The sequence below is a fragment of the Ornithorhynchus anatinus genome, chromosome 2 (assembly GCF_004115215.2).
Source record: "Ornithorhynchus anatinus isolate Pmale09 chromosome 2, mOrnAna1.pri.v4, whole genome shotgun sequence".
In the NCBI taxonomy this organism is placed as follows: Eukaryota; Metazoa; Chordata; class Mammalia; order Monotremata; family Ornithorhynchidae; genus Ornithorhynchus; species Ornithorhynchus anatinus.
Window position 1 is genome coordinate 23,363 of NC_041729.1, and position 27,733 is coordinate 51,095.

At 55.4% G+C, this 27,733-nt stretch overlaps 1 protein-coding gene across 1 annotated transcript; it reads right to left on the minus strand.

Moving 5' to 3' along the window:
- Positions 1 to 1,700: 1,700 nt before the first annotated feature.
- TTF2 (transcription termination factor 2) lies at positions 1,701 to 27,733 on the minus strand. Its single transcript, XM_029058546.2, has 23 exons — positions 27,673 to 27,733; positions 27,406 to 27,508; positions 26,197 to 26,283; positions 24,029 to 24,095; positions 22,676 to 23,614; positions 22,431 to 22,557; positions 21,034 to 21,192; positions 19,995 to 20,119; positions 19,025 to 19,106; positions 17,975 to 18,091; positions 17,371 to 17,521; positions 16,786 to 16,897; positions 14,503 to 14,684; positions 14,076 to 14,229; positions 13,452 to 13,543; positions 10,992 to 11,074; positions 10,187 to 10,317; positions 9,579 to 9,749; positions 9,058 to 9,110; positions 7,263 to 7,416; positions 4,034 to 4,116; positions 3,091 to 3,165; positions 1,701 to 2,173 (listed from the first exon to the last, which is right to left on the minus strand). Exons 1-23 carry the CDS (start codon positions 27,698 to 27,700, stop codon positions 2,029 to 2,031), a joined length of 3,420 nt encoding a protein of 1,139 aa, XP_028914379.1. The 5' UTR covers positions 27,701 to 27,733; the 3' UTR covers positions 1,701 to 2,028.

Sequence of the window (27,733 nt, forward strand, 5' to 3'; positions counted from 1 at the left end):
TATAGAAAAACGACATGGGCGACAGAATGAAATATGGACTGGAGGCAGGGAAGCAGCAACGCTGAGGATGGCCGGACAGGGTCCCAGACTGGTGACCGGTGCCATGTGGGAGCAGCCACCAGGGCAGGTGCTAGGACTGGGTCACTTCCAATTGAAAGGGGCTTCAGCCCTGGGTGGGGCCCGAGGCCCAAGGCCACTGGGCCGGCCCGGGAGGGGCTCCCAGAGCCCAAGGGAAATGGAGCACTGTTCTAGCACAGGACTTTCATGAGAAAATGGCTTCCCTTTCTCTTTCCTGTCTTCTCCCTCATTCTTTTACTCCTCCTAGCCCCCTTGGCCCTGTTCTTCTCCCTCCTCCACACTTCTCCCCATTTTCCTTGTCCTCTAGCTTTTTCTTTTTTTCTACTCAGTTCCAGTTCCACTCAGTTCCCATCCCACAGCTGTCCCTCCCCACCCTTCTCAGCCCCACACTGGTCACAGCCCTGGCGGGCCTCCCGTCCTTTGGCCCTACCCCACCTGGCATAAACTGATACATGATTGTCATTAGAGGGGAAATTCATCTTTGGTCTTGTGGGTGGCTGAAGGTCCCAGCTTCACCACACATGCACACAGGCTGACCCCAGGTAGCCGCCAGGACACTGGAGGTCACGGCACAGCTGCATCTGCATCGCGGAGGGGCACGGCCGTGCCGCTGGGTTGTGAAACGGCAGAATCGTGCCCCACAAACAGCGTGGCTCAAGGGAAAGAGCCTGGGCCTGGGAGTCAGAGGTCATGGGTTCAAATCCCAGCTCTGCCACTTGTCAGCTGTGTGACTGTGGGCAAGTTACTTCACTTCTCTGTGCCTCAGTTCCCTCATCTGTAAAATGGGGATGAAGACTGTGAGCCTCACGTGGGACAACCTCATTCCCCTGTATCTACCCCCAGCGCTTAGAACAGTGCTCTGCACGTAGTAAGCGCTTAACAAATACCAACATTATTATTATTATTGCTTCCTCATCTATCCGGCTCCCTGCCTAGTCTGTGAGCTCCTCAAGTGCAGGGACTGTGTCTTTCACCTCTATTGCATTGTAGCCACCCAAGAGCTCAATACAGTGCTCTTAACACCACAATAGGGGCCCGATCAAATAAGGGAATGCAATTACCCCAGGGCTGAGGATGGGACATGTGGATAACTGATGGATGGGGCAGGAAATGTGAGGGAGAGGACTGGCTTTGTGGTAAAGTGAGAAGGATGAAGGGAGTAAAACAAGACTGCTGATACCTGACATTAGGCTGCCGGGTGCCGGGGCTGCAAAGTGGGGAAAGTTTCTCAGAGGAGGAGTCAAGTCTTCCCCATTACTTCCAAGTGCGGGGTTGGTACCTGGGGTCCAGTAGCCAGACGGGAACGCTGGCCTTGGTTCCACTCCAGGGCGCATGCCAATTGGTGTGCACTTGGCTGGTCCCACCCCTTGTTCACCACTCCCCGCTGGACCTTCCTGCCAGTCTCCAGCCACAGGGACACTTGACAAGTCCAGCCCTGGCCCTGCCTTTTTCATGTCCAATGCATAATAATAATAATAGAGAGAATCGGGGGAAGCTGCTGGCTGATTGGCAGAGGCCCCTCCTCCACCACCACAACCCGCTATCTCCCAGCAGCCCAAGGAGAGGGAACAGAGAGCTCCAACCCCTGGACGAAAAAAGGTGTGGGAGTGGAAGAGCCAAAGCCCAGCATGTGAGAACTGGTTTATTTTTTCCCCTCGCCAACGTCCCACTGCTCTGCTTCTCCAGGGAGCAGACATGCTTCGAAGAGACGTCTTCACCGCCCTATGATGACTTGAGTCTGCCTGTCCGGGCCCCTGGTGTCCGGCGAGTGGAAGAGTGTGAAGTCGGAGGCAACGGAGCTAGCCGGAGGGAGAGTAAGAGAGCAGAGCCAGGGGCAGCGTGACCGTCGTGGGGCTCTTTCTGGCCGAAGCCTCTGGTGGGAGAGCCGGGCTCCCAGCTTTTACAGACAACCCCAGGGAGCCAGCAGTGCCTCTGCTTACAGTGACGGGCTCAGATGCCAAAGAGGACTCTGAGATCTGCCAGGGTGAGTTTGGTGAAGGCAGGGCCGGTTCCCGTCAGCACCTGCTTGGCCAGATCTTTCTTTCTGGCTTGGAGCTGTAAAATCTTCTCTTCTACTGTCCCCATACAGACAAACCTAAAAGGTGAGATCTTTGTGTTATTCCTTTCTGGGGTGCCTGGATAGGAACTTCCTATCCTACCTCAGGGTTACTAGCAAGGGGTCCTCGTTGGGTTATCAGAGGAGAGAGTCATGAGGGTTGGATGATCTGAGCTGGATCACTGGGGACTAGTCAGAGGTGTTGGACAGTCCATGCAGGGTCACTGCGGGGAGACTTGGGGAAGATGACTGGTCTTTCCTTAGCTACAAAGGTGGGTGCCAGGAGGGCAACCAACATACTGTTCCCCCAAGCATCATTGTATCAGTGTGGGAGACGGCACCTGGGTTGGATGGACCGTGGAGCTGACCTATGGGTGATTACGGTCTGATGAGGATTTCCTTTCTGGGGAGGCTCTATAGGAAAGAGCGTGGAGGAGGGGCACCAGGGAAAGCGTGTGGGGGAATACAGAAGGAGGGTGGTGCACTGTGATAGGAAGGTGAGAGGCCAAGGTAGGCTGTGCCAGTTCCAGCTCTGGCTCAAGCTGAATGACCACTTTGCAGCCAACATCCTAGTGGTCCCCCCCAGGCCCCGGCCACCCCCTCCCCTCACGCTACAAGTAGGGCAGAGGGCGGCTTGTTCTGGGGGGGATGGGGATGGGACAGCCACCGTGGGGCCAGGGCCCGAGCTTAACGAAGGGGCTTGAGGAGGACGTGGAAGGGGCCACCCGGTGAGGACACCAGGCACTGACCGTTCGCCACTTAAAGACTAGCTCCTTCAGAGACCCTATTCCTTTGCCACCAAGCCTAATCCAGGGCAGGCAGCCCTCAGGGCTATATCTCCCCCAAGCTCAAGCCCACTTGTGCCCTGCCTCGGGCTAGGAGCCGGGGCTCATGGGGCCGGGCCCTGGGAAGGACCGGACAAGATGCGGCCAGGGTTCAGAGGGACCAATTCTCACCTGTGGATGACCACATCTCTCTGCTGCCCCACACGGTAAATACGGTCACAGGCTTGGTCCTCGAGCGCTGGGTTCCTACCAAGGGAGAGGGCAGGCTCAGAGGGGCAAGCAACTCTCTGGCCCATCCAGCCGGCCAGACTCGGCCCCTGCCCCAGCTTGGGTCAGAACCAGCGCTGGGGCCCGGCGCCGCCCTGACTCCCTTCCAGCCATCCCCGCCTGCGCTCACATGCCCCGGCCCCCTTCACCAGCTGGCAGCGCCTGAGCCCACCATCACTCTGAGAACTGCCAGGGCCTGAGGAAGGAGCCCAGCTCAGGGAGAGCACAGTAGGGCACTTAGCACATAATTAGTCACTCCAGTTCCTCTGGGCCAGGGTGGCTGGCGGTGTCCTCCACACCGTTACCCCCCAGCCCCTCCCCCCAGGCTGTAGTCTCCCCAGGGCTGGGTCCCCACCAACACCCACAACCCCTGGGGGTGAAGGAGATGCCCAGCATGTGGTCCGCCAGCGACCCCACTGCCCCAGAGAGAACCGGCTCACACCGCCGGACCCCAAAGGGAGCCCGAACTCAAAACCCTGGGACTCAGGAGGAGGCACGACCCTGGACCCAGGACTGGTGGGACACGTGTCACACTCGGAAAGGAGAAAGCCAATGCACATTGCCAGTGGCCTGGGCAACCAGACCAGCACTGGCCCTTCCCGGCCAGCCATCCAGACCAATGCCCCCTACCCCTGCCCTCCACCCCACCTTTTGAACCAGAGCCCAGCCCCGCTGTGGCTCAGAGGAGGGGAGCCCACCCTTGGGGGCCCGCAGAAGGACCTGGCCGGCGACTGACTCCCTGCCCAAGCCTAGGGGTGTGACGGAGCAGGGGAGGAAGAGAGAGGAGGAGTGGAAAGGGGGAAAGAGGTGGGAGAGAAGCAAGCGCGGAAAGCACGACTGCAGTTACCAATGCATGTCCAGAAGGAAGAGGTGATTCCCCCCAGTCAAGTTGAGTCCCACGCCGCCGGCCAAGAGTGAAATCAGCATCACCTGCAAGAGACGAGTCCAAGGAGTCACCAGAGCCCCATCAGGCCTCCTTCCCACAGCCGGGGCCGGCTCGAGTATGGGTGACTCAGTGGGAACTGCTGCTAAGCCCCTCAGGTCAGGGATAAGTCAGGGATAAGCCCTCCCTCCCACCTACTAGCCTCCAATTTTGTGTTCCAACTGATGCCAATGAGACAAGGCAAGCTGGAGTGGGGCTGGGTCGAGTCCCCGCTGCCTGAGAACGAAGCCCTCGACCCCAGCTGGGTTCCAGCTGCCCTCCCTCGGCTCCTCACTTTCATCAACTCCCGCCTCGGCCCAGAGCTCGGTGGAAAGAGCTCGCGGCTGGGAGTCAGGAGACCTGGGTTCTATCCCAGCTCCACCACCTGCATGCTGAGCATCAGTTTCTTCATCTCAAACGGGGATAAAATTCCCGGTCCACCCCCTCCCACCCAGACTGGGAACGCTATGTGAAACAGGGACAGGATGACCTGACTCTCTGGCCATCCATCCCAGTGCATGGCACTAAGAGCACAGTGATGACAACGATGGTTTTTACTATCATCGTGAGTTCCCAGGGGCAGGAAGAACTGAAACTCAAATATGCAGTTTGGTGACCCCGAAAACTCAGCGGGAGTTTGATAAGTACCATCAGATACCGGGCCAAAGGAGAAGTGGGAAGCTGACGAGGGAACCTTTGACCTTGGTATAAAAAAAAGTTCTCAGAAAAGAAAATAGACCAGAGGCTCTTTGAATTCTTGTTTGCTGCTTAATGAAGAACTCTCTAGATTCCCCCACCCAAATGTTTTTTTGTAGCAGAGGTGTCTGAGGGCCTAGCACTAAAGCTGAGCTCACCACAACATGGCTACACTGAGTGGGATATGAGAATGAGTGACAGACAGCAGGAAATAGAAACAGCTGCTGAGTGGAAAGCTGAAGTTTAGCCACCGAAAGTGAAGAGGGCAGAGAAAATGTTTTAAGGACCCAAGGAAGCAAAGTCTCAGACCATGCTGAATTTCAGCTGAGACCTGGGAGTCAACTGCCAAAGACAGGAGAGCAGAGTACCCTGCCACCAAGGAAGAGTGTCTCTCAAGCAAAAGCTTTGGGTTCTAATCCTGGCTCTGCCACTTGTCTGCTGTGTGGCCTTGGGCAAGCCAATTTACTTCTCTGTGACTCAGTTACCTCATCTGTAAAAAGGGGATGAAGACAGAATCCCATGCCAGACGGAACCGTGTCCAACACAAGTTGCTTGTATCCACCCCAGGGCTTAGTATGGTGCCTGGCCCATGGTAAGTGCTTCTCAAATACCCTAATTATTATTATTATTATTGTTAGGGAGTGAGAAACCAAAACAGCATGAGGAGCTGCAAACATGAAGCATGGCAACACAACATGGGAAAGCCTAACCCTAATAACAACAGTAATGATAACTGTGGTATTTGTTAAGCACTTACTATGTGTCGGGCACTGAATTAAGCGCTGGGGTAGATACAAGGTAATTGGGTTAGACATAGTCCCTGTCCCACATAGGGATCACAATCTTATTCCCCATTTTACAGATGAGGTAACTGAGGCACAGAGAAGGTAAGTGACTTGCCCAAGGTCACACAGCAGACAAGTGGCAGACCTGGGATTAGAACCCAGGTCCTTCTGCCACCCAGACCTGTGTTCTATCCACTAAACTACGCTGCTTCTCTAAATTTTTAGGAGAGTACGGTATAACAGAGTTGATTCATATGTGCCCTGCTCATTAGCTTAAGGTCTAACACTCAGTACGGTTAGAACTGTGGTCACCCATGTACTCACAGGTGAATTTCACCATCACTAGCATCTTCTTCAAATGTAAAAGACAAATATAAAAATATCTTAGGACCTGAGTCCAAACGAACGAAAGTGAGCTGAGAACAAAGTGACAAAAGGTAAGGTCAATGCATATAGCAAGCTCCAGGATCAGCTGATATCCACCCAGAGGTTGCCCGGAAGCTGGGAAGGCAAGCTGCGGGATGCCGGGCTGGTGCCCCCAGGTTATCCTTACCAATGGGGCCTGTAGCCCAGGGCTGGAGCGGTGCTAATTCAAACTCCGTGTATAACACAGTCCCGTGACACCCTGAGAATTTCATGCTGGCTATTAAATCGTATTTGTTGAGTGCTTACTGTGTGCAAAACACCACACTACGTTAGTCTCACTTCTCTACCTGCAAGTTGGGGGACTCCAGATTGAAGTTCAGGGCAGGGAAAGACTTAGAAACACCCAATCTTTGGAGTCGGAGGGGATCTAACATTTGATTATAATAATGATGATGATAATAACTGGTATAATAATAACTGGTATTTGCTCACTGCTTTCTATGTACCAAGCACTTTACTAAGTTCTGGGGTAGACACAAGACAATCAGATCAGAAATGGCTCCATCCCACATGGGGCTTAGGCTAAGGAGGCACAATGGGTATTGAATTCCCATTTTTCAGGTGAGGAAACTGAGGCACAGAGTAGTCAAATGAATTGCTCGAGGTTACATGGCAGGCAAGTAATAATGTTGGTATTTGTTAAGCGCTTACTATGTGCAGAGCACTGTTCTAAGCGCTGGAGTAGACACAGGGAAATCAGGTTGTCCCACGAGGGGCTCACAGTCTTAATCCCCATTTTACAGATGAGGTAACTGAGGCACAGAGAAGTGAAGTGACTGGCAGGTCCTCTGCCTTCCAGGCCCAGGCTCTTTCCACCGAAACATGCTGCTTCTCAGGACAAAACACTGCCAAGTAGACGAAAGGGGATGGAGACTATTCTTGAGGAGGATCACAAAGATTAGGGCCCGCCAGGCTAGAGAGATGGGGGCCAGGAGGGTACAGGGTTGAAGTTTTCAGAGCCGGGAAGGGTGTGGTCTCAGTACCAAGCGATACCCTGACAGCTACCACCACATCAAGCGGCGGGGTGGTGGGTTCTAGGCGCATCACGGGAAACTCTTCTCGGCCCGGGGTCGGGCAGCCAAAGGAGAGGGTCCCCGCAGGACATCCCCACACAGGTCCAGGACGTCCTTAGGCTCGAGGACGGACGGTCAAGGAGCGACCGTCGCTGTCTCCCTCACAGTCCCGGCACCATCTCGCGCCCGCGCCCGCCGGCCTGTCAGCTCCCCGGCCCTGACCCACGGTCATACCTGGGGCCCCTTGGGGTCAGTGTTGAAGGCCGCCACCAGGTCCATCCTCTGCTTGGGATGGACAGAGCCATCCACCACGGCAAAAGACAGTCCAAGTCGCTGGAGGTGAACAGCCACAATCTTCAACATGCTGGTCCACTGCGACACAATGACACTGAGGAAGGCAATGTAGAAGCTGAACCAACGTGCTTGACCTTCTTCCCCGGAGCCCCCCAGCGCGTCCTGGGTTGGGGGCTCTAAGGCGGGGGGGGGGGCGACGGTGGGAGCCGAGCCGCCCGAGGACGGTGCCATCTCAGATCCGGCTGGGGTGCTTTAAGGGTAAGCGAGGCATGAAATCCACAAAAGTAGTCACCGGGGGGACAAGGGGAAGAGGCCAGGTTCTACCTCAAACTAGCCCCCACACTTTGCTCCTCTAATGCCAACCTACTCACTCTACCTCAATTTGATCTATATCGCCGCCTACCTCTCGTCCACTTTCTGCCTTGGGCCCGGAATGCCTTTCTCCATGTCTGACAGATGATCACTCTCCACATCTTTGAAACCTTATTGATGGCACATCTCCTCTAGGAGGCCTTCCCCGACTAGACCTTCATTTCCTCTTCTCCCACTCTCTTCTGCATCACCTAAGCACTTGGACTTGCCCCCTGTATTCACTCCCTGAGCCTCACAGCACTTAATAATAATGATAATAACAATAATAATGGTACTACTACTAATAATAATGATACTTGTTAAGCGCTTACTATATGCCAAGCACTATTCTAAGCACTGGGGTAGATACAACCACATGGGGCTCACAGTCTTAATCTCCGTTTTCCAGATGAGGTAACAGAAGCACAGAGAAGTTGCGACTTGCCCCAAAGTCACAGAACAGACATTTGTCGGAGCCAGGATTAGAACCCTGGTTCTTCTGACTCCCAAGCCCGTGCTCTATCCACTAAGACACTTTAGTTCATATCCGTGAATTTCTATTACTGTCTGTCTCCCGCGCTAGACTATAAGCTCACTGTGGGCAAGGAATGTGTTCACCAACTCTGTGGTAGTGTACTCTCCCAAGTGTTTAGTAGAGTGCTCTGCACACAGTAATGGCTCAATAAATTCGACTGATTGATTGATTGGAGGCTGGCGAGCCATAAGAGAACAAAGCTGCAGAACTGATCCAGGGCAGAAGAGCTACAGCCACTTCTACCTGTCACAAAACCAAGGATCCCAGCAGGAGCCAAGAAGGAAAGGGGGCTACCGGAAGCTCCTCTCTCCAACTTCCCTCCCCCTCCAGGACTTGTCTCCATCCCAGCCAGTGGGAACGGGACCATCAGGCCCAGGCACCCTTTGCTGCAGGAGTGATTCAAGACCTCCTAATAATAATAATAATAATTATGGATTTGTTAAGCACTTACTATGTGCTGAGCACTGTTGTAAGTGCTGGGATAGACACAAGGTAATCAGTTTGGACACAGTCTCTGTCCCACATCAGGCTCACAGTCTTAACCCCCATTTTACAGGTGAGGCAATTGAGGCAAAGAGAAGTGAAGTGACTTGCTCAAGGTCACACAGCAGACAAGTGCTTCGTACAGTGCTCTGCATACAGTAAGCGCTCAATAAATACGAATGAATGAATCAATCAAGTGGCGGAGCCAGAATTAGAACCCACGTCCTCTGACTCCCAAGGGCACGCTTGGGGGATGCTGCTCCTCTGCTCCCTCCTGGAGGGACTGTGGTAGGCAACAGTGTTTACACAACCCTAAGGCCAAACCCCAGGAGCCCTAGCTCTCTCGTCACACTCAAGGCAGCTCACCTTCTCTGAGACTGTTTCCGGATGGCCTCCAGTTCAGCTAAGAGACAGGATATCTGGAAGAAAGGTTCATCACTGATTCATTCGGAAGGGTTGTGAGCCCATAATCCAGCGGCGGCGGCAACCCGCTCTTTTCCCTCTCGGCCACTGAGCACTCCCCTCAAGCCCGCACCCTCAGCCCGGGGCTCGGGAGTAGAAACAAATGTGGAGCGGAACTGACTGTTCCCGGCACCACCTGCCGGGTAAGCGCCCAGGCACCACCATGGGCCCCAATGTGGTATAGGGTGGGCGAGTGAAGCGGTGCCCATAGGGCAAGCTTCAGACACATCTGAGGGTAGGCCTGTGCGTGCCAGGAAGAGAGTATCATCGGGCGGCGAGTCCCATCAGGCCAGGTCTACGCCAGCCGCGACTGCCGCAGGGCAGACTTCAGTGCTTAGTATAGTGCTTGGCACACGTGAAGTGCTTAACAACCGCTATTATGATAATTATGATGATGATGACGATTACTATTAGGGAGACCGTACCTTGCTGCTCTCGCAAGTCATCTCAAACAGGTCCGCTTGGAAGCGGGTGCCGTTGAGGCAGACGGTGGAGTCCGGATCTGGGCTGTGGAGCTCGGTCAAGGTCAGAGCCCCGAGCTGCTCCTCCAGCGACAGGGAGATCCCTTCGTTCTTCAGTTCCGACTGGTCCAGGGCCTGTTGGCCACAGAGCATGGATGGCGATGGGGCCAAGGGCTACGCAGCCCACAGCCATGGGTGGCTGTATGGGGGCTTTCACCGAGCTCCTTGACCCTGCCCAAACAGCCGGGGAGCAAGGACCAACTGACGGTACAGGGACTAACTCTTGGAGCCAGAGGCCGCGCCCAGAGCAGCAGGTGCCCTGGAGGGCAACCTCGCTGGGAAGAACTTTCCTGGCCCCAGGAAACAACAGGCCGGATCCCGGCTCCAACTGAATCCCAGAGCCGGAGACCCGACAGGGCAGTGCAGGCTGCCAGGTGGGCCAGCCAACAGGGGCAGGGCAGGGCAGGCAGAGAGGCTGGTCAGCGAGGCAGGGGAGGACAGTGCAGGCCACCTTGCGACAGCCCTGGGCCCGGGCGGATCGGGGGCAGCCACGCGGACGGAGGGTTTCCTACCGTCTTCAGCAGGGAGAGGTGGCAACAGCACTGCCGCAGCCGCAGCAGCAGGGACAGGATGTGGACGGTGCTGGAGCTCTGGGCCTCTGCCCCACTGGGTCCTGCGCCTCCAGACACAAACTCCTGGGCCACTGCCAGAGGAAAGCGGCCAGAGAAGTTCATTCACTCAATCGTATTTATTGAGTGTTTACTGTGTGCAGAGCACTGTACTAAGCGCTTGGGAGAGAACATTACAATAATAAACGGTTACACTCCCTGCCTACAATGAACTTACTGTCTTGAGCTGGGGAGACAGACCTTAAAAGAAATAAAGTACTGATATGGACATTAGTACTGTGGGGGTAGGACGGGGGAAGAACCAAGAGATGTGAGCAGATCAGGGTGGGGAGGATCAGCTGGTGTCCCTACAACTTCAATAGTATTTATTGAGCGCTTACTATGTGCAGAGCACTGTACTAAGCGCTTGGAATGAACAAGTCGGCAACAGATAGAGACAGTCCCTGCCGTTTGACGGGCTTACAGTCTAATCGGGGGAGACGGACAGACAAGAACAATGGCAATAAATAGAGTCAAGGGGAAGAACATCTCGTAAAAACAATGGCAACTAAATAGAATCAAGGCGATGTACAATTCATTAACAAAATAAATAAATAAACTTGAGCGAGGTCCCCACCAGACAGCTCCCCTCTCCTCCCCAGGCCAGGCCAGGGCAGCCGAGATGCCCTCTTATCACGTCACCGGCACAGCCCTCGTTTCCCGGCACAACCCCGAAGTCGCCCTGGAGCTCCCGCTGGCACGAGCTCACCTCTGTCAAATGGGTTGGTGAGGCTCTTGGCAGCTGGCCTGCTGTCCGCATCATGCCGTTTTAGGTAGGACTGGAGGGTTGACCTGGTCGAAAGAGGGGATGGCATGTGGAGGAGGCGAGACCCATGAGGCACTACGTCCTGGTCAATTCACACAGGCAGCGGCCCAGGTCTGACTCTCCTGAGACCAGGTGGTGCAGAAACCCGGGGATAGAATCGGGAGGCAAGACACCGAAGCTATCAGGAGTGATCTCCCTAAAATCTTCCCTATTCCTCTCCAGTCCCTCCCTTCTGCCCCTTCTTCAAGTCTCCCATCTTTCCCAGCAGTATCTCATGAGGAGATCTCCTGCTTCCTCTCCAAATTCACCCCTTCCACCTGAGCCTTTGGCCCCATTCTTACGCACTCTATCAACACTTGCCCCTTCCCTCCTTCCCTCCTTGACCATCATCTTCAAATGCTTACTCTCCCAACTTCTTGAGCAAGCTGTCTACATCCACTGCCTCCACTTCTCTCCTTGAGCCCTTCCAAACTGGCTTCTGCCCTCTTGACTCCATGGAAAGTGCCCTCTCAAAGATCACCAGTGATCACTTAGCCAAATCCAAAGGGCTCTGACTCTACCCTAATCCTCCTCAACCACTCAGCTGCCTCTGACACTATGGGACATCCCCTTCTTTTGGAAATATTATCTAACCTGGGCTTTACTGACACTGCCCTCTCCTGGTTTTCCTATCTCTCTGGCTGCTCCTCTTCAGTCTCCTTTACAGGCTCCTCTGCCTCCAACCCTCTAACTGTGAGAGTCCTTCAAGGCTCAGTTCTCGGTTCCCTATTTTCAATCTACACCCATTCCCTTGGAGAACTCATTTGCTCCCACAGCTTCAAGTCCCATCTCTTGCGGATAATTCCCAAATTCACCTCTTTAGCCCTGATCTCTCCCCCTTCTGCAGCCTCATATTTGTTCCTGCCTGCAGGATATCTCTACTTGGATGTCCCTCCAATTCCTCAAACTTAACATGTCCAAAACAGAACTTCTCATCTTTTGACAAAATGTCCTCCCAGTGACCCCCCTCATCACTGTAGAAAAACTACCATCCTCCCTGTCTCACGGGCCCGTAAACATAGTGTCATCTTTAACTCATCTCTCTCATTCAACCCACATATTCAATCTGTCACCAAATCCTGGCGGCTCTACCTTCACAACATGGTTAAAATCTACCCTTTCCTCTCTAACCAAACTGCTACTATGCTGACCCGAGCACTTATCCTAACCCACTTTGACTACTGCACCAGTCCCTTTGCTGATCTCCCTGTCTCCCGTCTCTCCCCACTTCAGTCCACACTTCACTCCTCTGCTCAGATCATTTTTCTAAAAACCATTCAGTCCATATTTCCCCACCTCAAGAACCTCGAGTGGTTGCCCATCCAGCTCTGGCTCAGACAGGAAATCCTTACCATCGGCAGGAAAGCACTCAATCACCTAGCCCTCTCCTATCTTATCTCACTGCCTCCCTACTACAACCCAGCCCTCACATTTCGCTCCTCCAACATCAACCTACACACTGTACCTCGAGCTCATCTATCTCTCCACCTGCATCCCGCCTTTGGCCTGAAACTCCCTCCCTCTTCACATCCGACAGACCATCGCTCTCCCTGCCTTCAAAGCCTTATTAAAATCACATGTCCTCCTTGAGGACTTCCCTGACTAAGACCTCATTCCCCCTACTCTCTCTTCCCTTCTGCGTTGCCTTGCAATTGGATTTTTATCCTGTAAGCACTTGTTATTCATTCTACCCACAGACCCAGTCAATCATATTTACTGAACACTTCCTATGTGCTGAGCACTGTACTAAGTGCTTGGAAGAGCATAATACAACAAAATTAGCAGACACGTTCCCTGCCCACAAAGAGCTTAGAGTCTAGAGGACTACTGCTGTAGTTTATTTTAATGTCTGTCTCCCCCTCTAGACTGTAAGCTTCTGATGGGCAGGAAACATGTCTATCAACTCAGTTATATTGTACTCTCCCAAGCGCATAGTATAGTGCTCTGCACAAAGTAAGCACTCAGTAAATTCCATTGATGGATTGAGCCCCATCAGTCTGTCATAAAACAAAGGCCCAAAGCTCAGCAGCCAAAGATGGGAGCGCAAACACCCCATGCCCTCCTGGACGGAAGGGGCAAGAATCCAGCGCACAGAGGAAACAGAACTTCACCCTCTGCGCCGCTGGAGGCAGAACCACAGAAACGGGAGGGAAAGGATCAAGGTTTGGAGGGCAAAGTGGACCACACAAACCCAAGGCGAGGGACGGGGGTGGGACCGGTTGGCCTGACCGATGGGAAGGGGTTAGGCCCGGCTGGACGCCATACAGATGGACGGTGGACAGATGGGGGACACTTTCAGCGTGTCCTTGGTGCTAAGGAGACAAGGAATTCCCCCTCTCCGGACCCTGCTGGGCCACCACCTACCTGGACTTGGCAAAAAGGACGTTGTACACAGCCTGTTCGCTGTCAGAGAGCTGGAGCCTGTGCAACTGGCTGTGCCGCTGGGGAAGTGAGACCTGCACGGGGGCAGGGGAGAAGGGTTACACTGGACACTGCATAGGGGAGGAGGTGCACCGGACCCATGGCGGGGGCGGGGCCAAGCCAAATACTGGTGGTGGGGAGGGGCGGTGCTGCACTGGATGCTATAGCAGGGGCAGTGCTGCCCTGGACACCGTGTAGGGGACCATTGCTGCTCTGAACTCTTTCGGGGGAGCAACGCTTTGCTGAATGCTCTGGGAGGGAGCAGTGCCGCACTGAACGCTGTTGTGGGGAGCACCGCTGCATTGGACGCCGTAGGGGGAGCAATACTGCACTGGATGCTGTCGGGGTGGGGAGCCATGCCGTGCTGGATGCTGTGGTGGGGAGCAGTGCTGGACTGGGGATTGTAGGGGGATCGAGGGCTGCAACGGACCTCGCAGAGACCTGCAGAGCTGACGAGAGGGAGCTCACCCGATCAGACACATCAGCCCTGGGCAAGAGGCGTTGCAGATGGCTTCCTCTCTCCCCCACCCATCCCCAGCTGGCCAGGAAACGGCCAAGCCACCTCACCAGAGGTTTGCCGGCCGAGTCCAGCTGGTCCTTCGTCCGCCGCAGCAGCAGGCTTTTGGTCAGGATGTTCAGCCTCTCGGCTCCCTTGTGAGAGCCGTCGTCCACCTGGCTCTTCCACAGCTTCAAGTTGTCAAAGGGAGAACAGCGGAGGAACCTGGGAACAGTGGGGGTGGGGGTGTGTGGAACAGAGCAAAGGGGAATGATCCGCCTTTAAAGAGAGTTGGCCGTCGCGGTCCTGAACTGCCCAGGCCCCCTCGCCCAACTGGGCGCCCCCCAACCCTCAGCCGTTCAGCCGGCCGCCCTAGTGGGGCCCGGGTCCCCCTGGACTCTGGACCCCTGATGGACGCGCCCCGCCCTCCACTCCCGGACCCGACGCCCCTCCTAGCTCCCGGTGGTGCCCCTCCTAGCTCCCGGTGGTGCCCCTCACCTCAGCAGGGCATACATGTCCAGCAGGTTGTTCTGGACAGGAGTGCCGGTCACTGCCCAGCGAGCTGCAGCCCGTAACTTACACACAGCCAGCGAGGTCTGTACACGAGGGTTCTTGATGTTGTGGGCTTCATCCAGGATGACACGGGCCCAGGCGACCCGGAGGAGCGGGGACAAGGAGTTCTGGGGACAAAGGAGGGGAGGAGGAATGTCCGGCAGGCGGTCTACCCTCCCCACCTTTGGGGACAAGTGGTGGTCGGTCTAAGACTGGGCTCGGGGGTGGAAGGGTACTGGCCAATCGATCAATAATATTTATCGAGTGCTTACTGCGTGCAGAGCACTGTACTAGGTGCTTGGGAGAATACAATATAATTGAGTTGGTAGCCTGTTTCCTGCCCACAAGGAGCTTACAGCCTAGAGGGGGAGACAGATAATATAAATAAATAAATCCCACATACATATGTAAGTGCTGTTGGGGTGGGAGGGGGGATGAATGAAGGGAGCAAATCAGGATGACACAAAAGGGAATGGGAGAAGAGGAAACAAGGGCCTAGTCTGAGAAGACCTCTTGGAGGTGTGCCTTCAAAAAAGGTTGCCCGAGCCTGCGACCCCTGCCCAACATCCCCGTGCCACAGCCGAGTCAGGGGAGCTTTCTCCCCGCAGAGCCCCTCCCCCAGCTCCACCCCCAGGATAATCCCATCTTCCCCATCCCAATTCAAAGAGCCCGGAGGTGTCCTTCAAGGCCACCCGCCAGCCCCCAGCAGCCTCCGGCCAGCCACTCCTCCTTCCCCTCGACATTTCCCCGAGAGCACTCGGACCCCATCGAAAGTCGGCTCCGTCATGAGCAGCTCCGAAAGTCGGGGCGACATCCAGAGGGGATCCCGAGCCCTTTTCCTCACAACCAGTTCTGAGAGGAAACCAGGAGGGGGTGTTCCCAGTTCCCTCTTAGGGTGCAGCCTCTGCCTCTGACTCCTGGGGTTTAGTTACTCTAGACTGTAAGCTCCAGGTAGGCACATAACATGCCTACCGATTCTGTTATATTGTACTCTCCCGAGCACTTAGTACAGTGCTCTGCACATTGTAAGCATTCAATAGATACAATTAACTGAATACAATCATGATGATAGCAATAAAAATTGTAGTATTTGTTAGGCATTTGCTATGTGCCAAGCTCTGGGGTAGATACAAGACAGTCAGTCTCTGGCACACATGGGGCTCACAATCTAAAGTAGAGTGAGAGCAGGTATTAGTGCTTCAGCGCTTAGATCAGTGCTTGGCACATAGTCAGTGCTTAACAAATACCATCATTATTATTTCACAGATGAGGAATCTGAGGCCCTCAGAAGTCAGGTGACTTGCCTGAAGTCAAACAGCAGGTAAGTGGCGGAGCCAGGATAGAAACCCCGATCTCCTGACTCATTCCGTGCTTTTAATTGGCTCACCCACCTCCGCATCAAACAGAAATTTCTGACCACAGGATATAAAGCACTCAGTTTGCCTCCTACTACAGCCCAGTCTGCACAGCTTCACTCTTCTAGTACCAGCTTGCTCACTGTGCCCCGATTTTGTCCATCTCTCTGCCAACTCCTTTCACACGTCCTTCCTCTGGCCTGGAACTCTCTACCACTCCATATATGCCCGAACACCATTCTCCCCACCTTCAAAGCCTTATTAAGGTCACATCTCCTCCAAGAGGCCATCCCCGATTAAGGTCTCTTTTCTCCGGCTCCCTCTCCCCTCTGCGACATTCATGTACTTGGACCTTTGGGCATTCGGTATTTGCTCCACCCTCACCCCCACCACACTCATGTACTTATCTAAAATTATATTATTATAGATTATTTGCTTATATCAATGACCGTCTCCCCCTCCAGGCTGCCAGCATGCTTTGGGCAGGAAACGTGAATACCAGCTCTTGTACCGTACTCTCCCTAGTACTTAATATAGTGCCTGCCCACAGTAGCGTACAATAAATACTATTAATTGATGACACAATAATTAAAGCATTAACTAAGCACTTACCACATGCTAAAAGCTAGGGTGGACACAAGGTAATCAGATCAGACACCATCTCTGCCCCCCAAGGGATTTGTGAGAGCAGGAAACTTATCCTCACTCTACAGAAGAGGAACCTGAGGCCCGGAGAGGTGAAGCAAATTGTCTAAGGCCAGGGGCTAACAGGCCGGGACTAAACTGGGCTCAGAACCCGAGTCTCCCGGGACCCCAGCCCCACGGTCTCTCCGTTCGGCCAGGCCGAGGGCATCCGCGAAGGCCAGTCTCCTACCTCTGGGTCCAGATCGGGGTCGGCAGCGGCGACATCTCCCTGCTCCTTCGCTGTGGGTACCTCCTTGGCCAGCAGACTATACGTGGTGATCACGAGGTCATATCCGGACAGGCTGAGCACATGGGAGGACACGCCTGTCATCAGAGGAGTTTGGGAGCGGGGGTGTCCTGCGGCACCAGGAAATCCCCATCCCTGATCCCAGCCCAGAGAGCCCTCAGATGTCTTTGAGGCCTACCCACCTCCCTCTATGGGCTCTGGCTGGCCAACCCCTCCTCCAGTGCTTAGTATAATGCCCGGCACACATTAAGCGCTTAACAAATACCATAATAATTATTATTATAATTATGATTTCCCTGGGGAGTGGCACGGGCCCCAATTCTCCACTGTGATGCTGGGTAGAGAAGGAGGTCACGGGGGAAGGGCCAGGCTCACAGGGCTCATGGGCCCAGTGTTCAGCCTCTGAGTCTCCGGCCCAGAAGGGAAGCTCTTGGGTCCATTCTGAGTCTAGAGCCGAGCTCAGCCAGCGTCCGGCTTGGCTGGCGTTCTTGCGCTTCAGCTCTCAGCCGGCTGGCGGCTGCCACTTACACTTTGGCTCGCTGGTCTCGGTTGGGCCCGTGGTACAGATAGACCCTGAGCCTGCCGCGGTCCACGCGGGTCTCCACTTCCTGCTTCCAGTGGTGGATCAGCGAGGCAGGGCAGATGATTAGGGTCCCTCGGGAAGTGTAGATGGAGGAGTCTGAGGGGGGTGGTGGGGGGAAAGAGGGAGGGAGACCCACACCAATAGATGTGTCCGTGAGGACCGGAGACCCAGACTGGTCCAGGTGGCCGAAGTCAACTGAGCCACAGACGGGCTCCCCGCACAGACCCCAGCCTCCACGGTTCAGCACCCGACCCCAGCAGCTCTCGGTCAGGAGCACGAGAGACCAGGCCCCTCTCTGGGCCGCCTCCGACTGCCGGGAACCGGGACCCCTCATTCCCACTCTGGCGCCTCAATGACACGAGCTGAGTTTTTCCAAGGAGTCCAGAGACTGATAGCGGAACAGTCTCACCATCCTGCCGGGCGAGGGAGCCCGGGGCCAGGGCCACCCCACCTGCCCCGGAGGGTCCCAGCTGAAATCCCTTCCCTGGGGGGAGAGAGAGTTGCAGCTGCCTCCCGGACCCGGTTGCAGTGAAAGGCATCTATCCATACCATCTCTAGAGATCCACAGCGCCGGCTTCACACCCACATCTCTCTCCTGCTCCTTGTTTTTCTGAGCGAGGACGAGGGAGATCATCGTCAGGGTCTTCCCCAGACCCATGTCATCAGCTGGAAGATGAAGAGGAAGACAAGTGTCAGAGTACGGCCGCGGAGCGGGGGTGAAGCAGACTTCACCCTAGGCCCAGCCCCAGCCGGAACGGTATTCATTCATTTGTTCATTCATTCAAATGTATTTACTGAACGCTTTCTGAGTGCAGAGCATTGTACTAAGCACTTGGGAGAGTACAATATAACAAAAGACATATTCCCTGCCCCCAACGAGCTTACCCCTCCGGCTCCCCACTCTTCTACCTCTGCCTCACCACTTCCCTGCTTCCTCACTGGATGCCACCACGTCACCATGTCATCCAGCAGGCCTCTCCCCAACACAGCTTCAGTCACCCAACTCCAAACCCCCTGGGCCCCCAAGGCATCATCGACTCCCAGAGAACCCAGGGCTGGAACACAGAGGCAGCCGCCGACTTGAAACCGGCCCGGCGTCTGTGTTCCATGGGCTTTGCCGGGCCGGTGCCCCCAGGCCAGGTTAGCTTTGTGAATGGGGAAACCAAGGCACAGGGCCTTAGATTCTTCCCCACTAAGCCATATATCTGGGGGACAAGGCCATAGGGGTAGGAGCAAATCTGGAGGTCTGCTCTACCCATAGCCACGGCCAGGGCCCTGGCCCGGGGGACCCAAGGGCAGAGGTCCCCAGGACAAGACCTGGGGAAGACCAGGACAAGCCCAGAGGCCCACCACCCACCACTCAGCCTTGGCCCCCTCTGGGGTTGGGGCACTATCAGCTTCTTTCCCAGGAGCCCGAGGAGCTGCCCCGAGCAACTGGGTAGCAGCACAAACTCTGAGCCCTTGCGGGTCCCGCCCACGGAGGGGCTTCGGGCCGGGGAGGACATCGGTGGACCGGCTGCTGACCGGACACACTCAGCCTCGGGCCAGTCGGGTATCCCGTCCGAAGAGCCGGATAAAAACGCCAGCCTGCCGACTCACCCAGAATTCCTCCTTGGGGATTCTGACTTTCCCGCCACAGCAACCATGCCAGCGCCTGCCTCTGGTGCAGCAGCAGGGACACCTGGGACAGCCAAGGCACAGTGTGGGTGAGGGCAGCAGACGGGGAGCTGGGGCTGAAGAGGGATTCCCCACATGACGATAATAATGAATAACTGTGGTATAGTGCCATGCTTACTATGTCCTGATCACTCTTCTGAGCTCTGGGACAGATACAAGATAATCAGGTTGGGCACAGTCCCTGGCCCACAAGGGGCTCCCAGTCTAAGTAGAAGGGAGTAGGATTTAATCCCCATTTTACAGACGAGGCACAGAGAAGTTAAGTGACTTGTCCAAGGTCCCACAGAAGACAGGTGGTAGAGCTGAGATTAGAACCCAGTTCCCCTGACTCGCTGGACCAGCCTCTTCCCACCAGGCCACGGTGCTTCCCCCTAGGGTGCTCAGCCCCCAGGAAGGACCACCAACGGGTGGACTGCTGGTGATGACCCCTGAAATCCAGGGAGGTCGGGAGACTGTAGCCCTCTATCCAGTCAGCGCTCTCCCGCCCTTGGCCACTCTCAGGCCCGATTCCCCAGATGAGAAACCCAGGGGGCCGAGGTGTGATGCCGCGGCCCCCGCTGGGACTCCACCGGCCCTAAGAGCCTGCACAATGCCGGGCCTCACTCCTGCTTGGTGTTTACGAAGCAACTACTTTCACCGAAGGTCAGCCCAGTCTTCCCCAATCATCCATCCCACAGTAAAAGTCCCTTTCCAGTGGAGACAGGTGACCTTGAGTAAGCGCAGTAGCCACGTCACTGGCCCCAGACTCCATGGGCAACTGGCATCCCACCCTGGCTCGGCCCTAGTCCATCCGGGCTCGCCCACTCTGGTAGGTCGTAAAATGGAGGGCCCTGCACTCCAGAAATGGGGCTTCGGAGAGTCCACAACCACGGAGACCACCCCCCGATCCTACCTTCAGCCCAGAAGGGTCTTCCGCCTCGGTCTCTGCCGTGGGGCGCGTCTCCAGGGATTTATGGAGGTGGTCGATGGTTTCGCTGGTGCGTTTCCACACTGCCCAGACGGGCTCCTGGACATCACCTGGAAGGTCAGAGACAGGCTGACTGACCAGAGTTCATCACCTCACGGTGGCCAGAGAGATGAAACGCTCAGAAAGCACCAAAGCCCTCATCCAAGGGCATTTTCTGCCCAGTCAAGTGAGGGAGATAGGAGGGGTGGGGGAGAGGAAGAAAGAGAGAAAGAGAGAGAGAGAGAGAATACGATACACTCAAGGAAGGGAGGGGGACGATGCTAAAGCCATGCCTGGGGAAGAGGAGAGGGGAGATGGCCCGTGGGGGAAAAGTGAAGGTGACAGCTGCTCCCAGTGCTGAGTTGCCACTGAGAGAGCGGGGCTAATGGCTTCTTCCCCATGGCTGTAGTGGGCCCTTAAACCCCATCCCCAGAGCTGAAAAGGCACCTGAGGAGTCAAAATGGCAGCTCCCTGATACGTAACCTTGGGCATGTCATCACACCTCTCTGGGCCCCAACCTCCCCTCATCTAAAAACAGGGTGAGAGCCTGGCCCCATGGCAAACCGAAAGCCGGAAAACAGCTGGCAGAGAGAAGAGAAACGGGAGCTTCCTTTCATTCATTCAATAGTATTTATTGAGTGCTTACTATGTGCAGAGCACTGTACTAAGCGCTTGGAATGTACAAATCGGTAACAGATACAGTCCCTGCCCTTTGACGGGCTTATAGTCTAATCGGGGGAGACAGACAGACAAGAACAATGGCAATAAATAGAATCAAGGGGAAGAACATCTCATTAAAACAATAGCAAATAAACATAATCAGGGTGATGTACATCTCATTAACAAAATAAATAGGGTAATGAAGTGGAGCAAAGACACCCTTAGCGCCTTTCTCCCTGAAGCCTAAGGGATAGTGAACCGGCATCCTCCCCCACCGCCAATGGACCGACTGTCGCCTCGTCACCCACGACTGCTTGCTTCTTACCTCCTCGATGGTGACGAGAGTGCCCAGGGCCCACCTGGTGGGGCGCAGATAGTCCCAGGGCACTGGGGGGCCGGGGGGGCTCGGGGCCCTGCCCAGAGGCCGGTTCAGGGTCGCGCTTGCTGAGAGGGTCCTGGGATCGGCTCTGCACAGCATCTGGGGCTGCTCATGGAAGGGGGGTGTGGGAGGAGAGAAGGGGAGTGGGAGAGAGAGAGAACATCAGGAGAGTGACCTGGGCAGACAATTTCACCCACCAGGGGTTGTTCTGCTAAGCCTGAGCTCACGGAATTCCATCCTCAAACCGTATGGTGCTCAGTGTCAGGCCTGGCCCCGTGCCCTGGCACAAGCTCAGGGCCTTCCACACTCAGAGCGTAGTGCAGCACCCAGGAGGGACTCAGAACACCTCAAACCCCGCCCCTCAGCCTCAGGATGTCCTCAATTCATTCAGTTTTCTTTCCCCTGGTCCCATTCTCCCTCTTCTCTCCTCGGTACTTCTGCACTCACTCCTCCTGGCATTCTGTACAGATCGCTTTAGCTACAACACTGTTTGGCTACTTCTTCTTCCTCGGGTGTGTAAGTAGTGTGCCTCCCAGCTAGTCTGGAAGCTCCCTGAGGTCAGGGATCCCGTTTTCTATCCATTAATCGCTCCCAACAAGGGGTGGTGCTGGATGAGTGGGCTGGCCAGGAAAACGGGGTTAGCTGGCCCAGGGACTGGGCTGGGCCGGTGGCTGGGGAAGAGAAAGGGGCAATACAGTAGAGCCCCCTGCTCCAGCAGGGCTGACCTACAGTTAAGGAAGGGTGGCTAGGTGAGAGTGAAGAGATGATGGGGAGGGGATAGCTGAGTCCCCAGGGGGCTTCAAAATCAATCAATAAATGATGATTTATTGAGTGCTCACTTCGAGCAGGCACCGTACTAAGTTTCTGGGAGAGTACAACACCACAGAGTCGGTAAACACGATCCCTGCCCACCAGAAACTTACAGACTGGAGGGGAAGAACGACAAAATAATTACAGATCAGTATGTACGTGCTGTGGAATTGAGGGTGGGGTGAATATCAAGTACTTAAAGGATACCTATCCAAGTGCAGAGGTGATGGAGAAGGGAGAGGGAGTTTGGGGAAAAGGGCTTAAGCAGGAAAGCCCTCTTGAAGCTGTGACTTTAATAAGGCTCTGAAAGTGGGAAGAGCAGTGATTTGTTTCATGTAAAAGGAGAGGGAGTTCCAGGCCAGAGGGAGGATGTGGGCAAGGGGTCAGCGGCGAGATAGACGAGATCGAGGTTCAGCGAATAAATTGGCGTTAGAGGAACCCAGCGTGTGGATTGGGTTGTTCTAGGAAATTATAACACCCAAAGCACGTTGCATAATGTGTGGCAACGGGCTGGGGCAGAATCCAGCTCTCACCCTGCTCTTCGGGAGCTTCTTTAGGAAGGATGAGGGAGCTCAGAGCTTCCTCCAACATCTGAATTTGCTTCAGCAGCCGCTGGCCCTTGTCCGGCAGAGCCTGGAGGTTCACCGAGGCCAGTGTGCTCTGGAAAACATGACCACATCCCAATCACTCACCTTCCCGTGGGCACCCCACCTCCTGGACCAGGGCCACTCACCAGCCCTGCCTTCCGCTCCCGCTCCCCAGTCCCGGAGCCAATCACCTTTTTCTGCTTAAGCTGTGCCGTGAGCTGCCCGTGCTGGGCTCTGGGGTCCAGAGGTTCTGCCTGCTGGGGGTCCTTCCGGAACTCAGAGAAGGAAGGGATCGTCCTCTGCCCAGCACTGCCAGGAGCTTCCCGACGGTCCTGCCACGAATCCAAAAGCGGGCCGGGGGGCGGCCCGTGTCCCGGCTTCTTGCACAAGAAAGCCACCCCCTCTTCCTCCTCGCTGTCGCTACTCTTGTCCTCTCTCCATCGGTCACCCGGTGGCTCGCTCTTAGTGGGAGCTCCCTGAGCACCGGGTCCACCCTGGCCACTGTCCCCGCCGGTGTCCCCGAGGCTCCTCGCTACAGCCTGCCCTTGGCCCTGCTCCTCGGCCAGATCGGCCCGATGGCCCCGTGACGGCTCACTGTGGAGCGGCTTCTCTTCCCGAGGATCATCACCGGTGCGTCCGCCACCAGGGCCTGCCTCTCTTGGAGGATCATACTCTGCACGTGCCCGGTCACTCCAGTCTCCGGCCTTGGTCTGGGCTGGCTTGGGGAAGGCCGACGGTTCCTCCGGCCTCGCACCAGGGGGCCGTTCTGCCCCGATCTTTGAGGGGTCCTTCTGGGCAGGAATTTCCCCAGCACCAACTGAGCAAGGGGCAACGGCTCCCTCCGTCTCGCCCACCCCTGTCTCGCCTGGCCTTCTGCTCAGCTGCTCCGCCCTCTGCCATCTCTGCTGCTGCTCCTCCTCCTCAGTCGCTTTGGGATTTCGTTTTTCCTTCTGCCCTTCCGCCGGCTTCTGCTCTCTTCCTCCAGTGCTCAGCTGGCCCCAGCGGGAGGGTTCCTGATTCTTGTCAAGGACGCGAAAAGGATTCCGCGGGTGGGTGGGGGGCAGATTATGGAGCCTCTCAGCTGCCCCTTGGGCTTGCTCGGTCTTGGTCAGGTCTCGGACATCAGGGCTCTAGGACACAGAGCAGAGGACCAGACTACACCTATGTGCAAACAACTGCATACACGTGCACACACACTCACTCTCTATCTCACACATAGGAGTACCACGTTGCACTGAAATAATGTCTTTCCCAGTGCAATTAACCCACTCCCATGACCCACACCAAGCATAGCAGTCCAGAGCCACAGAGAAAGAGCCTCCTCTGTGCTTGAATGATGGACGGCTTGATGGATAATCCTCAGCACACCACCCGGTCTGGGCCTCTGAGGCCTGAGGTATTAGAGGAGGCCAGGGACCCTCCCAGTGAGTCCATGCATGGGTTTGGAGAGAACAGCTCCCAGAGCCGCTGCTGATCAATCACCCTCCGCCGCGGCCGTCGCCGAAGACGCCGCACGCCTCCAGCGCCCGGCAAGCTGCACGTACCTGCCAGGGGACGCTGCCACACCAGTGCTGCTTCTCCCCGCGACCCTGGCTGCAGCGGTAGAACAATCTGACAGGAGACCAGGCGCACAAATGAGAGCCAGAAAGGCTGGTGGACAGCAACCACCCGATCACCCACTCTGCCCACTCCTCTTGCTCCGCCCCAGAAAAGCTCAGAAAGTTGCTCAAGGTTGGTCTCCGGGAGTCCTTCCAGGCTCACCTCCCCGGCACGGACACGCCTAGCTTCAGCATGCCGGAAGGACTTTCCCTGGAAACGCTGAAGATTCCCATACGGGGTCCCCGGGGTTAGAGTGGAAGCTCTCTGTGGGCAGAGGACGTATCACCTCTGCACCACGCTCTAAGCAGCATGGCTTAGCGGATAGAGCACGGGCCTGGGAGTCAGAAGGTCATGGGTTCTAATGCCGGCTACGCCACTTATCTGCTGTGTGACCCCGGGCAAGTGTTTCACTGTCCGTGCCTCAGTTCCCTCATCTGTAAAATGGGGATTGAGACAATGAGCCCCATGTGGGACAGGGTCCAGTTTGCTTGTACCCACCCCAGCACTTAGTATAGTGCCTAGCACACAGTAAGCGCTTAACAAATACCACAATTATTATTATTTCCAACCTCCCAGTACAGTGCACTGCAACCTAGTGGGCGCTCAATACACCTCTGCACCACCACCACTACTGGAGTCAGGAAAGTGCCAGCCAGACTCAATTTGGTCAGAATGGGTCCGTCCCCCCATTCTGTGAAAGTGACACCGTGAATTCGGGGGATGGCACTCAATCAAGGCCCAGTATTTCAGAGGCCTTAGAGCCGAAACACGGGCTGCTCATACTAAAGGGGGAGACAAACAGGAAGGTTTTTCCAAAACCAGAGAAACTGCCACTTGAGTTTCTGCGGCCTATTCTCGGGACACAGAATAAACTCATCCTGGCATCAACTCTGGGCTCTGCTTTTCAATAAATATCATTCATATTTATCAATTTTACTGTATGCAGAGAGAACTGTACTAAGCGTTTGAGAGTACATAAAACAGAATTGATAGACATGTTCCCTGCCTACAAGTTTACAATTTAGGTGGAACTTCCAGTTCCAGCCGAACTGTGAGTTTTCTGGCAACAGGCTCCTTAAATGACAACCACCTCAATTCAAACCTGTCCTCAACAACATTTAGGAGTTGATGTCAAGCACCTAGTACAGGGTTCTACCCAATGGGATCCTCGATACTCGCTCGACAGGTAAGAGGGGATCGCCACCGTCACCGGAAGAACCACGGCAGGTGACGGAGCACTGTAGTGGACGCTTGCCGAACGCTCAAAAGAAGTAGAAGCGGTGAGGCTCAGGGGAAAGAGCCCGGGCCTCACGGTCAGGGAACCTAGCTCTACCACTTGCCTTCTGTGTGACTTTGGGCAAGTCATTTAACTTCTCTGAGCATCAGTTTCCTCATCTTTGAAACGCAGATTCAATACCTGTTCTCCCTCCCCTTTAGACTGAGTCCCACGTGGGACAGAGGCCGGGTCTGACCTGATTACCTGGTATTTACCCAGTGCTTAGTACAGTGCTTGCCACATAGTACTACTACTATCAGAAGAGCCAGAACCTGCCCTCAAGGAACTTATGCTCCAACAAGGAGCTAACAAATCTCATTATTTTTTAAAAGCGTGAATCAAAGCAACATACACAATGGAGAATGCAAAGCAGTAAAGGAGGAAGAAATAATAATAATAATAATTAATTATGGTATTTGTTAAGCGCTTACTATGTGCATAGCACTGTTCTAAGCGCTGGGGTAGATACAGGGTAATCAGATTGTCCCACATGGGGCTCACATTTTTTTTTAATCCCTATTTTTCCAGATGAGGGAACTGAGGCCCAGAGAAGTGAAGTGACTTGCCCAAGGTCACACAGCAGACAAGTGGCAGAGTCAGGATTAGAACCCAGGACCTTCTGACTCCCAAGCCCGGGCTCTCGCCACTATAAGCCACGCTGCTTCTACCACCTGGTAGCGATAGTGGAAATATTCAGGCTTGGCTCTCCAAGTGGAAAAATCCCAGCTCTGCCCTTAGTACAACACTTGGCGCGTAGCCAGCACACTCAATACCCAGATCGATACCACAATCCAAAATTATCATCATCACACATTCATTCGTTTCCCCAGCACTTACCGGTATTCTTTCTTGCTCTGAGGCTGAAGCAAAGCCTGTAGTTCCACAACTGAGTTTTCATGGATCAAGCAGTGAGAGGCAGGAACGCTGACAGGGCAGATAATCGTCAAATGTTTTGTTACACGAGAGGAACTGAGACCCAAGGAGAAGGGTTGCTTTGGGAGAAATGAGGAATGGGCGCAGAGTGTGAATGAGCTGGGAGACACAGCCGGTGAAGTGTCTTAAAGCCAGTGGGCAGAGGATCCTATACGACGTGCAGAAAGGTGGACGATCTTTGGAGATTTCTGAGAACGGGGGCCTGTGGGCACAACACTTGAGAATGTGAGCCCCACGTGGGGCGACCTGATTACCCCGGATCTACCCCAGCGCTTAGAACAGTGCTCGACGCAGGGGAAGTGCTTAACGAGAACGAGAATTACTATTAATTATAATGATAATCCGTTGATTGGGACCGAGGAGGAGAGAGGGCGGAAGCAGGGAAACCGCGAGAAGGCCGACGTGAAGAAACCCGGGGCTGTTTTCGGCAAGGCCCGAGGCCTGCTCCCTGGGGAAGGAAGCCGGGGCTGGGGCTTCGTGCAGCGAGGGCAAAAAGGAGGGCGGTTTAGGGTTGGGACGGGGCGGACTGGGGGGCGCTGGTCGGTCATTCAATCGTATTATTGAGCGCTTACTATGTGCAGAGCACCGTACTATGCGCTCGGAATGGACAACTGGGCAACAGAGAAGGACCATCCCTGGCCAACGACGGGCTCGCAGTCTAAACGGGGGAGACGGACGGCAGAGCAAAAGAGAAGGAAAGAAAAAGAGCACATCATGAAGATAAATAGAATAATAATAATATCGGTATTTGTTAGCGCTAACTATGTGCAGAGCACTGTTCTAAGCGCCGGGGTAGATACCGGGTCACGAGGTTGTCTCACGTGAGGCTCGCAGGCTTCACCCCCATTTTCCAGAGGAGGGAAGTGAGGCCCAGAGAAGTGAAGTGACTTCTCGCCCACCGTCCCGCAGCGGAGAAGTGGCCGAGCCGGGAATCGAACCCCTGACGTTCTGACTGCAAGCCCGGGCTCTTTCCACTGAGCCACGCTGCTTCTCAACGAGGGGGCTGCGCAGGTCCCGGTCGGGCGGGAGGGGAAGGGAGAAGGGGCAGAGGTGGGGAGCCGGGTGTCCCCTTCCCGGCCCCGGCCCCGGCCCCGGCCCCGGCCCACCGCTTACTCGCTGGGAAGGACGAAGCCGCAGGCCGGGGTCCGGCATACGAAGAAGCTTTTCCCTCGGTTGGGGCCGTCGCGGACACCGGTCTTCAGGAGACACAGGGACCCTGGGGGCCGAAGGGGGCAGGGCCCGGGTCGGGGCTGGGAAGGCCGGCCGGGATACCCTCCCGGTCAGGGCCCCGGGCCCCCTTCCTTCCTTCCTTCCTTCCTCCCTCCCTCCCTTCCTCCCTCCCTCCCTCCCTCTCTGTCCCCCGGTCCCGGTCCCCCCCACCGTGGCGGGCGCAGGGGACGGGCTCCATGACCCCTCGGGAATCCTCGAGGGGCAGGCAGGC

What these genes read in the sequence shown, in the direction of transcription:
- TTF2 (XM_029058546.2), bottom strand. Translation starts at nt 27,700, where the DNA reads ATGGAGCCCGTCCCCTGCGCCCGCCACG. An exon ending in GTGGCAGCGTCCCCTGGCAG is followed by an intron (nt 23,615 to 24,028) that starts GTACGTGCAGCT and finishes TCTGTGTCCTAG; the next exon opens with AGCCCTGATGTCCGAGACCT. An exon ending in TGACTTGCGAGAGCAGCAAG is followed by an intron (nt 9,111 to 9,578) that starts GTACGGTCTCCC and finishes CCTTTCTTCCAG; the next exon opens with ATATCCTGTCTCTTAGCTGA.